The 12,884-nt window shown below is 40.6% G+C and overlaps 1 protein-coding gene across 2 annotated transcripts in view; it reads left to right on the top strand.

The window, feature by feature from the left end:
- The window catches only part of si:rp71-79p20.2 (SLC2A4 regulator), a 38,504-nt gene that overhangs the window by 17,679 nt on the left and 7,941 nt on the right, over nucleotides 1-12,884 (top strand). Inside the window, exons 3-7 of one of the 2 annotated variants that reach the window (XM_035656726.1) lie at nucleotides 3,587-3,687; nucleotides 4,941-5,179; nucleotides 8,038-8,138; nucleotides 10,182-10,455; nucleotides 11,534-11,674. In XM_035656726.1, coding sequence (XP_035512619.1) covers nucleotides 3,587-3,687; nucleotides 4,941-5,179; nucleotides 8,038-8,138; nucleotides 10,182-10,455; nucleotides 11,534-11,674 — 856 coding nt within the window. The remainder of the gene's footprint in view (nucleotides 1-3,586; nucleotides 3,688-4,940; nucleotides 5,180-8,037; nucleotides 8,139-10,181; nucleotides 10,456-11,533; nucleotides 11,675-12,884) is intronic. The other variant, XM_035656727.1, reaches the window with a different exon arrangement.

The following is a 12,884-nucleotide window of genomic DNA, read 5'->3' as shown; positions in this document are numbered from 1 at the left end:
TAGGGTTCTATCTCTCCTCTAGTCTTCTCTCTTCTCTGTCTTCTTCTCTGGTCTTTCTCTCTAACCCTCTATGCTGGGCCTGGGGCCTGGGCTTTGTTACTTGCTGGGGCCCATGTGTTGCTGCTGCTGCCAGAGGAATGGTTCTGGCCCAGCCAGGCCAATACAGTTGAGGGAGGAAGGAGGGTAGAGGCTGTGCTGTGTGTTGTGTGTGTGTGGTGTGTGTGTGTGTGTGTGTGTGTGTGTGTGTGCTTGTGTGCGCGTGCTGTGTGGGTTACGGTGTGCAGGGAGAGTAGTGTATGGTTTTGTTTGTGCATGCTACTCTAAGTATGCCAAAATGCTCCAACCAGAGGCCATCCACATGTTTACACACACACACACACACACAACACACACACACACACACACACACACACAGATATGCAGGTACAATAAATGGGGTTAAGACGTTCCCCATTGAGGAATAGTACCTGTCTCATAAAACACATTTGACAGCTCTGAGTATGAATGGTGTCACTACAGGACATTAAATACCTCAGTTACTACACAGTGTATGTATGTACCCACACATGTTCATCTGCATATGTGGGGGAGGACTGTTATGTTTATCATGTCATCATTAAATTTACTACACTCCATAAATGTACCATGGTTGGACTGAAAGGCTCTTGTAAACATCCAAATTTGGGTACTCAAAAACCCCAAAAACCTTAAAACTCCAGTCCCCACAAACATATATACATACCACACATACACACACAGCCCGACTTTGTTGACAGTGATCTCTCCTCTCCAATCAACTCTTTCTGGGCACTAAATAAAGGCATTCCCACTTTAACTTGCTCCAAAATAAAGCCTCTCATAAGAAGATGCAGACAGATTTGCTCTTGCGTCAGTGTTGTCACTCTTTAGCCCGTCCTTCACTCCCACCAAGTTTAATGGCTCCATAGTTATTTCACAGACAGACGAGAAGTTATAGAGAGAATAGTGGACCGTGTGATTTAGAGTATCTGCAGGCGCTGATGTGTTCATCAGAGTAAGCGATGAACAGGAACGGTGGGGCTTTATCTCTACAAGCTGGTTTTATGACTGCAGAATGTGGCAGCCATCTGCTTCTAACTTGGTGTAAACATTGATATCAAAGTCAGTCTGATAGCAGCAGCAGATTAGCTTCACCACTGTCATCATGAATATGAATCAATCTGCAGTTGACCCCTAGGGAAAGGGTGTCCAACACACACCATTAGCGTCAATTATTGCTTAACACATGCACACACAGACACACACACAATCGCCCGAACCAGATGTAATGAAACTGCGGTGGAGTATCATAGTCCTGCCGGGAAGCAGAGGAAGGAAAAAGCTCAATGTCAGGAAATCGGAGTGGGGCTCGGGGTGGTGGGGGTGGGTATTAATGGGGTCTGGAGTGTGTTGGTATTCCTCCCGTGTGTGTGCGTGTATGTATGAGAGAGAGAGGGGGTGATATCAAAGTTTTAGGTGAAAGGATTAGCTCCGGAATCAACTAATAGATTAGCTATCCTTCTAGTTTGATCACTAATACACACACACACCAAAAACAGACATGCGTGACAGTCAGTGGTATGCTATTAGTATACCACTTTTCCACACCATAGGCAGGCCAAATAGGCCTTTACTAGAACTCCAAACTCACATTTTGTGGCACTATTTCTTTAACTCTCTCAGTCAAACGGACAATCGGGTGTCCATGTTGGCAATAAAATGAGAAAAACAGCACAGAAATGTTATTAAAAAAGAGACTGAGGACCATAAATCAAAAGCATGTCCCTGGTTGGCCCTGTTCAGTGCTGAAAACAAGGCTAATGACTGAAACAGGACACGGCTAATCTTGTTATCTCTTTATCTCTCGTCCAGACCGCGTGTGCGTGCGCATGTGTGTTAATGCATGTGTATGTGTTACCCGTCTCTCATCTGGCATCGTCCTCTCTTCTGTTTTAGCTGTGGAGTGTATATTATTCTTTGCAATGTTCTCTCCATGTTGGTATTTCATGATTATAGGAACTGTTTTGCCAAATGCCCACACAGTACCAGTAACACACAGACACACACACACTCGTACACATCTTAGGATGTTGAAAAGTAAAGCCAGCATCTTTTGTGTGAACATCGCCTCGTAGCCTGTCTCTGAGAAATTCCTTCATATCTGGTACATTCCTCTGCGATCTGTGTGCTCCCTTTTCTAACACATGCTCATCAGCGTGGGAGCTGAGACACTTTCTGAACTTTTTCAGTGTCTGTAAAATGTTTTAAAGTCTTGTTGCCACTTCTAAGAGTGTGCGTGAGCAGGTGCACGTAAGCTTGCTGATTTACGGCACACTGTTGTATGTGTTTGTGAACTCCAGAGTGAAGTTTTTGCACTGAGTATGTGTGTGCGCGCTGAGACTCCGAGTGGATCTCTGCCAGAGCTTAGGGCTTGGCTGAGAGAACGCCTCAAACCAGTTTACTCTGGTTGTGTAGTGGAGAAGTCTGGGGGCGGGACAAGGACCTCTTAAAGCTGCAGACCATGTGTATCTCAGCCTCTGTTTCTCTTTGTGTATGTGTCTGTTTTGTGTTCGTACATCTGTGTGAATGTATGGGTCTGTGTTCATATATTTGACAACATATTGGATTTGCATGTTAAGCACATAGTAGCACATTGTGGATAGATATTCACCTCACTGTACTGACTTTGGCAGCTTGCTTCTTTTCCCCGGCATTTTACATGAGAATCTGAATCCCTTTGTGTGTGTGTGTGCAAGTGTGCACAAGTGTGTGGGTGAGTTCTTGGCCCTGCCTTAAATGACTCTCCCCGCATTTCGCTTTCAAGGACAGCAAGAACAGAGGTGAAGTTTGCAAAATATAGATTAAGAGAATACGTCTGCATCTGGCCGGAAAACATTGTGCTTCATTGCATGATGACACAAATAACTGTTGTGCTATTTTTGTTTTTAGAATGCCGGATGCCAAAGCGCACTCTTTGTTGTTGTTTGTGGACGTGTGCTGCGCGTATGTGTACGTATAGTAGTATAAATAAGGTTTAAACTGAGGGTGGACTGCTCAGCATGAGGTGTACTGAGCAGGGAAGGGAGGGACAACCATCTCTCTCCCTCTCTCTCTGTGCGAGGGTGCACAAGCTGTGCAGAAACACACCACAAAACCCCCTTCACTCTAGAGGCTCTGCATTACATCTGCATGTACACACGCATGCTACATACTGAAACATGCACACAAACAGTAAATTGTCCACGATTGACTGTGCATAAAGTCATGCATCTCTCTGTGCTCTTGCTACTTGTTTTTTGTCTTCTAACATCACTGCTGGTATTTTTAGGGGCTACAGAGATTTGCAGTATTCTCTGGGGACGAGGCCAGGCTTTTTCTTTTCAAATAATTTTCCATTACTCAAATCAAACAGCGTTCAAAAAGTTTTTTTTTTTAAAGAGTTTGGCTTAAGTTGAATTTATTTAAACATATCCTGGGTTACAGGTGAGACAAGAGCACCAGTGATAAAATAATAATAAAAAATGTGTTTCCCTGTGTGGTTATGAATCTAAATTTGCGTGTTTTGCAGGAAGCCCTCAGGTCATGCTGATAAGGAGGTGATGGCTGCCACCGTCCTGACCTCACTGTCCACATCCCCTTTGGTGCTCTACCCTTCCTCTGCAACCACAGGTAACTTTACTGCCTCACCGTCAGCTGCATTCTACCTTGAACATAGTGGAAACTACTCCATCAAATACTGTCTCATCCACTGTATCAAGGTCACTCACTTCCGAGGGTTGCTCACTCAGTTAAGTGAGGCCTTGATGTTAGTTTGCCCCGATAAAGACTGATCTGCTGAGTTATTTATTTGTAAATCTGTATTAATAGAATGGAAAGCAGTATCATTAGCATTACCTTATCTTTGTATACATGCATGCTTACCCAAGCCCGGCCCTTACTGCCAATTGTTCAGCCTTGACTCTATCACCACAGCTCATTATGCTGTTTCCAGTATTAGTGTGGCTGCCATCACCATGCCAACCCTGCCAGACGGTCAAAGTCCTATTGGCTTTTTATTTTTGAGCTCAGCATTAAACCAAGGCTACTGTTGTGTGAGTAAGACAACATTTAGCAGTTCATATCCCATATCACCCAATTTGACACTACTGTACCAACTGGGCAAAGCAGAAATAAATTTAGAGCAATGTAAGATGTCATTGTTGAAATCAGCATGGAGGATGCTGTTGGTTTGGGAGGAGCTTAGGTCCATTGAAAGTGTGTGTGACTTATTTTGTCTGATTTATGTAGCTTGACAATAAAAGTTGTTTTTTGTTTAAGACTAGCTCTTATGTGACACGTGGTCCACCCCAAGGCCTTAGTAATTCACTGAAATAGAACAGTAATCCCTCCTTATATACAAATTCATCTATGCTACATATTCATATGTACTGGGATTCAGCTCTTTACATTTCTATAGGCATAAGTTATCGGTTGGTCTAAATTAATCCTCAACATACATATTAAAGTTAATTTAGGTTTTGTTTTTTACTATGTTTTGCCACAGTGAAAGTCAGATCAAGCCAGTGTGATTATCTAGTCTTTAGGTTAAGTATTATTAGATTGGTTAAAAGGCCAAAGGGTATAGAAAGGTTTCTGGGTCAGGAAGAAATAATGTGGTACTTCGTCCAGGAAATTAAAACTGTGTTGGGCGTAATGGAAAGAGTTCTATCTAGTATATACTATATAATATATTAAAGATATTAGAATTAAATGCATCGAACACACTGTCATGGTTTAGGGCTTTTGAAAAATTGTACATTTTCATTTCCATTACAGAGTTTGGATTTGGGTCAGGTTTGTTCTGCATACTCTCTACACATCCTTTTTTTTTTTTTTTTATCCGTGTCACTAATCTGAAGTTATCTGCCTTCTTTAAATCGCAGTACCAGAGCCAGCCAACAGGGCTTGGAAAGAGGTGCTGTCAGCCAGCTACAGCAGTTCGACCAGCGGCAACTGGAGCTGGGATGCCAGCGACCAATCAGTGCCCTCCACACCGTCCCCACCACTTTCCAACGATACCAACAAAAACTTCCTGCTCTCGTCCCAGGGGGATGATGTCAGTGAGGATGTCCCAGAGAGCACGCACTTCATGTTTGAGGACCCCATACCTCGGAAGCGAAAGGTAAAGGTTCATGTCCGCAAGAATCAGAATAAAGAAGTTTGCGTGTTAAGTGTCACGTGTCATTATGGGGAATTTTTGTATTTTCAATAATGTTATTCCATATATTCATAAACATAACCCTTTACACTTTTTCTGCACGTAATATCCCGTGGGAAGTTAATTTCCAGTCAATCCAACACACTACGAATGCACTTTTGACTTTATCCTCTTCTGTCTGAATTTGATTATCGATACTTACTGCATGATCACAAAGCATTTTAATACGTATGTCATTTTGCTTAGCGTGTAAAGTATATTTTTAGGCTAGCATCAGCAATATTTTAAATTGAACTGATTACAGAGGTGAAAGGTGAAATGTCACAATCAACATTCCGATATATTTAAGCAATTGAGCATTCCACTATTAGCTTCAACCTTTGTTAGACATATATTTTTTTTTTTTTATTGCCTGCATTAGGTTTTTGCATTTATATTTGCATTAAAAAACTCAATTTATAGAGCAGTCATACAAAGTAGTTTTGGCAAAAACATTGATTTTGACTCGTGAACAGCAGGAAGGCTTTCATTGTAAAATATCTGCACGTGCAAGTGTTTATGATCCGACGACCAAGCACAGCAAAGGAGCAGATCATAAAACACATCTGCTTTATGATTCAGATTATATTTAACACACATCTAATAACCCTAATAATAACTTTATATAATGAAAATAAAGATATGCTGACATCCGCAGTTACTACAGTGTCTTCTTTAATTGGCTAGTTTTTTGACACGGCTGTGGTTTTGTGGTTATCACAGCAGCCCCAGATGCTGTCCTCTTCACTTTTAACTTAAACCAAAAATTACCTCACCTTGTATGTAAGCACCATGCAGTTCTGACATAAGGCCTGTCATTTTCTGCTTTCTGAATTACATTCTCTCTTCACTTCTCTCCATCTGTTCTTTTTGGTGGGAAGGTTTGGTAAGAATGAAGGGGAGGGGATGGATGAACAGCAGGAAGTAACAAAGGTTCAAGGGATGTATAAAAATGTGGACAGTCTGACTCTGAGGGTGAAGAGGAGGAGAGGAGAAATGAATCTCAATATTTCCTCTAGCCATATGGTGACAGAGGAGAGGCTCATATACTGTACAATATGTGGGAGTTTGCAATTCAACGTCCCTGGAGTGGGGTAGCAGCGGAGGCTATTGAGCTGCTGAATATATAACACCAGAAAGACTCCAAGGACGATGTTGCCAGAGACCCATGCCATACCATAGATAAGCAGACAGGAAATTAAGTAGGATGATGCTGGGAGGAATATAGACACACACGCTGTGTAGAAGAGGGCTAAAATATGAGCTAACCTGCGTTGCAATATAACTGACGCCAACCCCAGAGGTCTAAACCTTCTATGACCAGCTGCCCCTTGGATTGTGTTTGATTTTGTGCAGGCAGCGGGTTAAGAGGATTATTAAACATGGCAATCACGGTCTTACTGTAACAGTGTTAAGATGCAAGAAAAACGCTTAGGGAATTAAGTGATTTGTGATTGTTTGTGGGATTAAAGAGTAGCTTTGCTGTGTCATTTTTTAGGATTGTTGTTCTAAACAGCATGGAAGAGAACATGCATATAGCCAGCACCACTTGAGCAGTTTAATGGCTTGTTGCTGTCGAATAGAATGAAAAGGAGCGACAGTCAATGAGAAATAGTTCAGAGGTGTAGTAGTGTAGCAGAGTGAACACAGCCATTGATAAAAATCAGTTCTACTCTCACTTCTCTCACTCAGTCTTCTACTCTCTGTCTTTTCTGCTCCCTCCCTCCTGTCTTTTCTTGCCCTTCGTTCTCCAGAGGCTGTTGAAAGGTAATGAGAGTACACACCCACTGTCTTTCATTAGCAGTGATGCAGGCCCCTGCCTGCTCTTCGAAAAGCTGCCAGCCCAACTCCATCCATCTCCTCACAGCTTGCTTATGAACCAAGAAGAGTTAGCCTGGGTCGGGATGTAAAATCAGATTTGGGGAGGACCAGATATGATAATCATTTACAAATGCTTCTTTTGACGATCAGAGGTTAAAAAGAGGTCAGTGTGGTTTTCACAGGTGTGCTTGTGTACTTGGGGAAGTAAGTCTATGCGGAAGTGAGTGTACTTATATCTATATTTAGTTGCATGCATTAGTTGTTTTGTGAGTGGCCTGGAAAGTTCCGTTAAGGGCACCAAACTATTTCCAGTAAGATAGGTCTTCACCCCAGCCAACAACGTGCACAGACAGCAGAAAAAGATCAAAATAGTGCATTTATTTTGCTCATCAATCTGTGAGCTAGAGCTAGACAGAAAAAGGTACTGTTTCATTGTCCCCTTTCTGTCCCTGTCGTTTTCGGTCTCTCTGTTTCTCTTTTACTCTGTAGTCTGAACTTGTCACATATTGGGTTTCTATTTTTATCAACATGATGCTCTAACAGGTCTCTAATGAGGTGTAGTGTTTGGCCCCTTGTAGAGTGGCACTCAATCTCCCACGAAGGCCTTTCTATTGAGGCTGCCAATGAGACTCGCACAGAGGGAATGCGACAATACATGCAGCATAAACCTCTTTTTCCCCATGAAATACTCATCAGTGTTCCGGCAGATTCAGTTTTATCGCTCTGTCTGCCATTGCTGACAGCTTAATTAACAACTCAAGGGCTTTAAATAAACGATTAAATAAATAAACCAAAGACAGACTTAATGACATAAATACACAGGTACCAAAGATCATATCATCTCATCAGTTACTTCTAGATTTATCCAAGTTTTGTGTTTCTGTGAGACACTATGTGTATAGTTTTTATAGTGTCAACTGTCTTATGGCTTATGTCGGTTTTGTGGGGAATGTCTCTTTCAGAACTCCATGAAGGTGATGTTCAAGTGTTTGTGGAAGAACTGTGAAAAGGTCCTCAGCACCTCCTCAGGGATCCAGCGACACATCCGCACCGTCCACCTGGGGTGAGTTGCTAGTCAGCACAGGATAATCAAACACACACAGTACTTGGTTATTGTCTCCTGGGATTCTGCAGCCCCCTTAACAGGGATTTTCTGACCAGCTATTAGCTGTAATAATGATGTAATGAAGCCTGTTACTAATTAAAACTACTATTGATAGCAGAGTATTTTAGGTTCACTCCCTTAGCCTTAGTGTTTCCTTAAATAAATAAGTAATTTCACAGGCTGCTTAGTTGTGTATATTATGCACTTAGCCACAGCTTTTGTCTTAGCTGAACCACAACACCGCCACATGCACCGCCACCAGACAGTATGATGATCTCTATGAGTCACGTTGATGATCTTCATTGTGACACTGACTGTTTTTTATTTATATTCATCCTAATCTTTTTTTCAAAAACAAATTAGTTACGTAAATGTAGACAGTCAAACTGATAATGTCTGTTTTTTTAGAACTGCAGGCTTTGTTTTCCCCTCTAATACAGGCCGTCACTGTGTAGGTGTCACTTAAGTAATCCTTTCTCTGCAGCTTCGGGTTAGTAGTGTTGGATTTGGTGATTTAAATAAGGTGGTAAGACAAGAATAGTTACAGACGTCTGACTTGTCACAGCTTGCATGGTGTCTAACTGCCTGCCTTTACATTTAGCTGAGCTTGTTGTACAGCTTATTATGCTTATATTGTCCTATAAAGAATAATTTAACTATTAACATTTCTAAATCCAAATCCCCAATGCATATACTTTTGTATTATAATACTTAAAAGATGGCTGAATATAATATAAATGTATGTATGAGGTATTACATTGTATCATATGTTGTCAATTGTATCATATTGTGAGGTTTTTAATAATAGTTTACTTTCACTACTTTTACCAGATTTGACCATATTGTAACTTTAGCAGATACACTTAATAGCAGATAATAATTAATATAAAGAAATTATACATTTGTCACCCAGTGAAATATAAATGAATTAATAATAATTCATAATTAATACTGTTAGGAAGATTTTAAAGAGATTGTATGATTATTTTAGTTGTTATTGTTTCTGAGGAAGAGGCATTCTCAAAAACTGTATGAGGACCTCTGGAGCTTCCTGGCTTTTACTGCCCCCTGCTGCTGGGAAGAGTAACTACTTCCTGCACTTCTGACTTTGAATGTAAACTGACAGCTGTGCTTATGTTTATGGATGTCAGTGACACCAAAGTAAAATGGAACAACACAGGCAAAGTCATTGGCATCCTTCATGACCACTACAATTCAATATTTTGAAATGTACCTAAATGTTTTGAGAATCAGCTAATATTCTCTACTTCTCAGTGTTGTTTTTATGTTTGCACTTAATGAAACATTTGGTAAAATGGAAGCCTTATTATTTGTTTTTGACAAAGTTCAGTTCTCTAACTAAGGATGATGAATCATGAACTAAGATTTTTTTTAAAAGCATCTGCAAATAAATATAAAACTAATGTGAAATGGAATAAATATTTGTCCTTCATTTGTTTGTATTTTAGTACACAGAAATGTTTTCTGTTTACATTACAAAGGAATGTCTAATAGCAAATAAAAATACAATATTGTATCAGATAGCAATTGAAATATATAGTAACATGCAACAGTTGTCGCTTAAGCTTTACTTCATTTGAGTTCATGGACCTGAGCCAACAAATTGGTAACATGGAATAATTTCAAATGCATAGCCTAAAGCATTTTCTGAACTTTAGAACACACCTGGACTGCCATGCATATAAAGATGTGGTCAAAGATTTTGAAGGGAAATGTGCCAAAAAGATAGTTTATATTACATTGCATTAATAGTGTATGTGGCCAACAGAATTAATTGCTGTGCATCAATAAAGCTGCTGGTGTAGAGAGGTGCTGCATTATAGCATTAAGGTTTGAATCAGCTGTGTCTTCAAAAGCAGCTTGACCCAAAGTTTCAGAGGTCCAATGCTGTTTATTATCACTTCAAACCTGATTAAAATGGAAGTTTAATTTTTTGATACCCAGAAGAGTTTCTAAGCAGTTGCTGTTCTTCTCCTGCAGCCGAAATAGCGACTCGGACTACAGTGATGGAGAGGAGGACTTTTACTACTCAGAGATTGAGGTCAACATGGACAGCCTAACAGAGGGCTTGTCCAGCCTCACGCCCACCTCACCCACCACGGTCGGCCCTCCCCCCGTCTTCCCTCCGCCTCTCACCGATGTCCCTCACTCTGAACATATCATTATGAACAGTTCGCAGACCCACGCCCCAACACTGCTCAGTCAGTCAGCTCCCTCCACGCTCTGCCACATCCGCACTGACCACGCCTACCAGGTAATTCACACACGCCACAAGGGGCTTTGGGATCTCACACACACACACACACTTTACTAGATTTAATTTCCGACAAATTGATGCTACTGCAGTGCCACGGAAAACAAGACAAAATATTGATTTCCAAGCACCAAGTTTCAGATTCCTATCATACGGAATACGCAGAGTTTTTGAGATCACTGTGGAGAAAAAGAAGCTCAAAGGTCTGGATGAATTGCTTAGCTCCTACATCAGTGTGGGAGTATATATCAAGGAGAGAAAAGATAAAACTTTGTTGCAAATATTAATATAAGGTCACATAGAGAATGAATTAGTCTCAAAAAGTCTGAATTATTTTTTAAGTCGAACAGTTTCAGTCATTATATTTAATTATGCTTAAATTCCTGCTTGCAACACTTAATCTGAGCTGCTTTGTAGCAAGTTTTGTTATCCATGCCTCCTCCCTCTTCTTCACCTTGTCCTTCCGCTCCTTCTTTTTCATTCCCTACAAATTCATGTGCACTCCTCGCTTATATGCCCTTGGAGGTAGAAAAATGAAATGGTTTCAGCTGGACAAAACACAGGTATTAATCTTAAAAATATTGAATTCAGTCTTTCGCAGTGGTTCGAGGTAGTGTTAAACTTTCAGTTGCCATGACAACACAAAATGCACATAAAAATAGACTTACCGCATGCATATGCAGTGAAACTACAATGACCACTTCTCTTTATTGCACTGTACTCATAGTCCTCTATTCAGTACTGCTAACGTTGTGTTCTCTCTGCTATTCTTCGTGCTGTCTTGGAAACTGTTTTGTGGCATTTTTTTTTTTTTACAAGTTAGTATTGTTTCGGTATAATCATAAAAGACCCTACATTTTCTGTTTATGTAAAATACAATTTTTGTTTTTGATGGTGATCAGAGTTGATATAAAAGCACATTTTGGATGTAGACATGAAGAAATTCCTTCTCTACTCCTTATGTGATTTTTTTTTCTGTATTCTCCATCTTTCTTTTTCCATCTGCACTTTTCCTGTCCCTTCCTCCTTTCTGTCCTGTCCTCTCCTGGCTATGGTGGGGTGGTTGTCCATGTTCCAGGCCACTGCTCCAGTGAGTATCCCAGTGGGTCCTGAGCTGGCTGGGTTAGGCAGTGGTAATGGAACCGGTCCTGGAATTGGGACTGGGAATGGCATCAGTGTGTCGTGGCAGTCCCCTCCTGTCATTTTCAAAGGCGTCCCGGTGAGTGAGGCTTTGTCTCACGCCTTTTTATCTAAATCTTAATTTCTCACTTGCTTTTTCCACTTGTCACCATTTGTTTTTGTAGCTTTTTGTTGCTCTGGTTTTTCACTCTCCCTGCCTCTTATTAACATCCTCTTCAGGCTTTCTTTATATAGCACAATTCATCCAAAATGCTATACAAAGTGCTTAACATATAATCAAGATAAGAACACATATAACCAAATGTGCATGCAGGTGTAACATTAAAAATATTGCCAACATTATATTGTATGTGTCTCATCAATTAGCATTAAAATTAACAATACAGGTTAAACGTTTAAAATGCACTCTCTAACATCCTCAGGGTCGCTAGTTTCAAAGACCTTGGTCATGATGGCTGAAGGCGGCATTGCTGTGAATCAGAGTCTTGGATCACGGGACAGCCAGGAGACCTGAGGGATCTAGGGGGCAAATATTGTATCTTAAAAGCACATCAGACGTCCTCAGAACAGAACTGTTTAAAGATTTACAAACCAATGAAAGGATCTCAAAATCAATAATACAACTGGCAGGCAACCACTGCAGCCAGGGACACGAAAAAGTGTATTGTAATGTGAGCTTCTCGCTTGTAGATTAAACATGTACAGATACATTTTATATGAAGTACTTTTGAACTTTTTTTTTTTTGGCGGACTGGAAAATATTTCATCAACACAGTGCAGCCAGCCAGTGATGAAGGTGCAGATTGATCTCTCAACATTGGCCTTAGTAGTGTGAGCTGCAGCTCTCCTGTAATATTCTTTAGGTTATAAAAACAGGATGACACCTACAGCAGATACTTTACCTGGATTCTGTTTTGTCATTGTTTTGTGTGTTGTGTTACAGAAAACTCATACATCTGCTAACATATGAAACATACATATGCAGAGTATTAGCAGTTTGTGTTATCAGGAGTTACAGCAATGCAAAATATGATGTCATCCATGTAACTGTGATAACCTGTGCCTGTCTTCTGATGACATGACATGACGCTCACAGACTTTGCACTGGTGCTCCACAAGCTCGTATTGTGGCTCTTGGCAATAAAGAATTTTCTGACTAAATTAAATTCAACAGTATTCAAAACTTCACTGAGACTGAGAAGAACAAGAAGAAAACAACACTGAGCCTTAACTCATTCACAATTGTTACAAAGGCTGCCTCTGTGCTGTTAACCCCCCCCCCCCCCCCC

This window comes from Morone saxatilis, unplaced genomic scaffold, assembly GCF_004916995.1.
Source record: "Morone saxatilis isolate NCDOM2014 unplaced genomic scaffold, NCSU_SB_2.0 Contig15, whole genome shotgun sequence".
NCBI lineage: Eukaryota > Metazoa > Chordata > Actinopteri > Moronidae > Morone > Morone saxatilis.
Note: the sequence above shows the minus strand (reverse complement) of the source record. Positions and strands in the feature narration are given on the sequence as shown.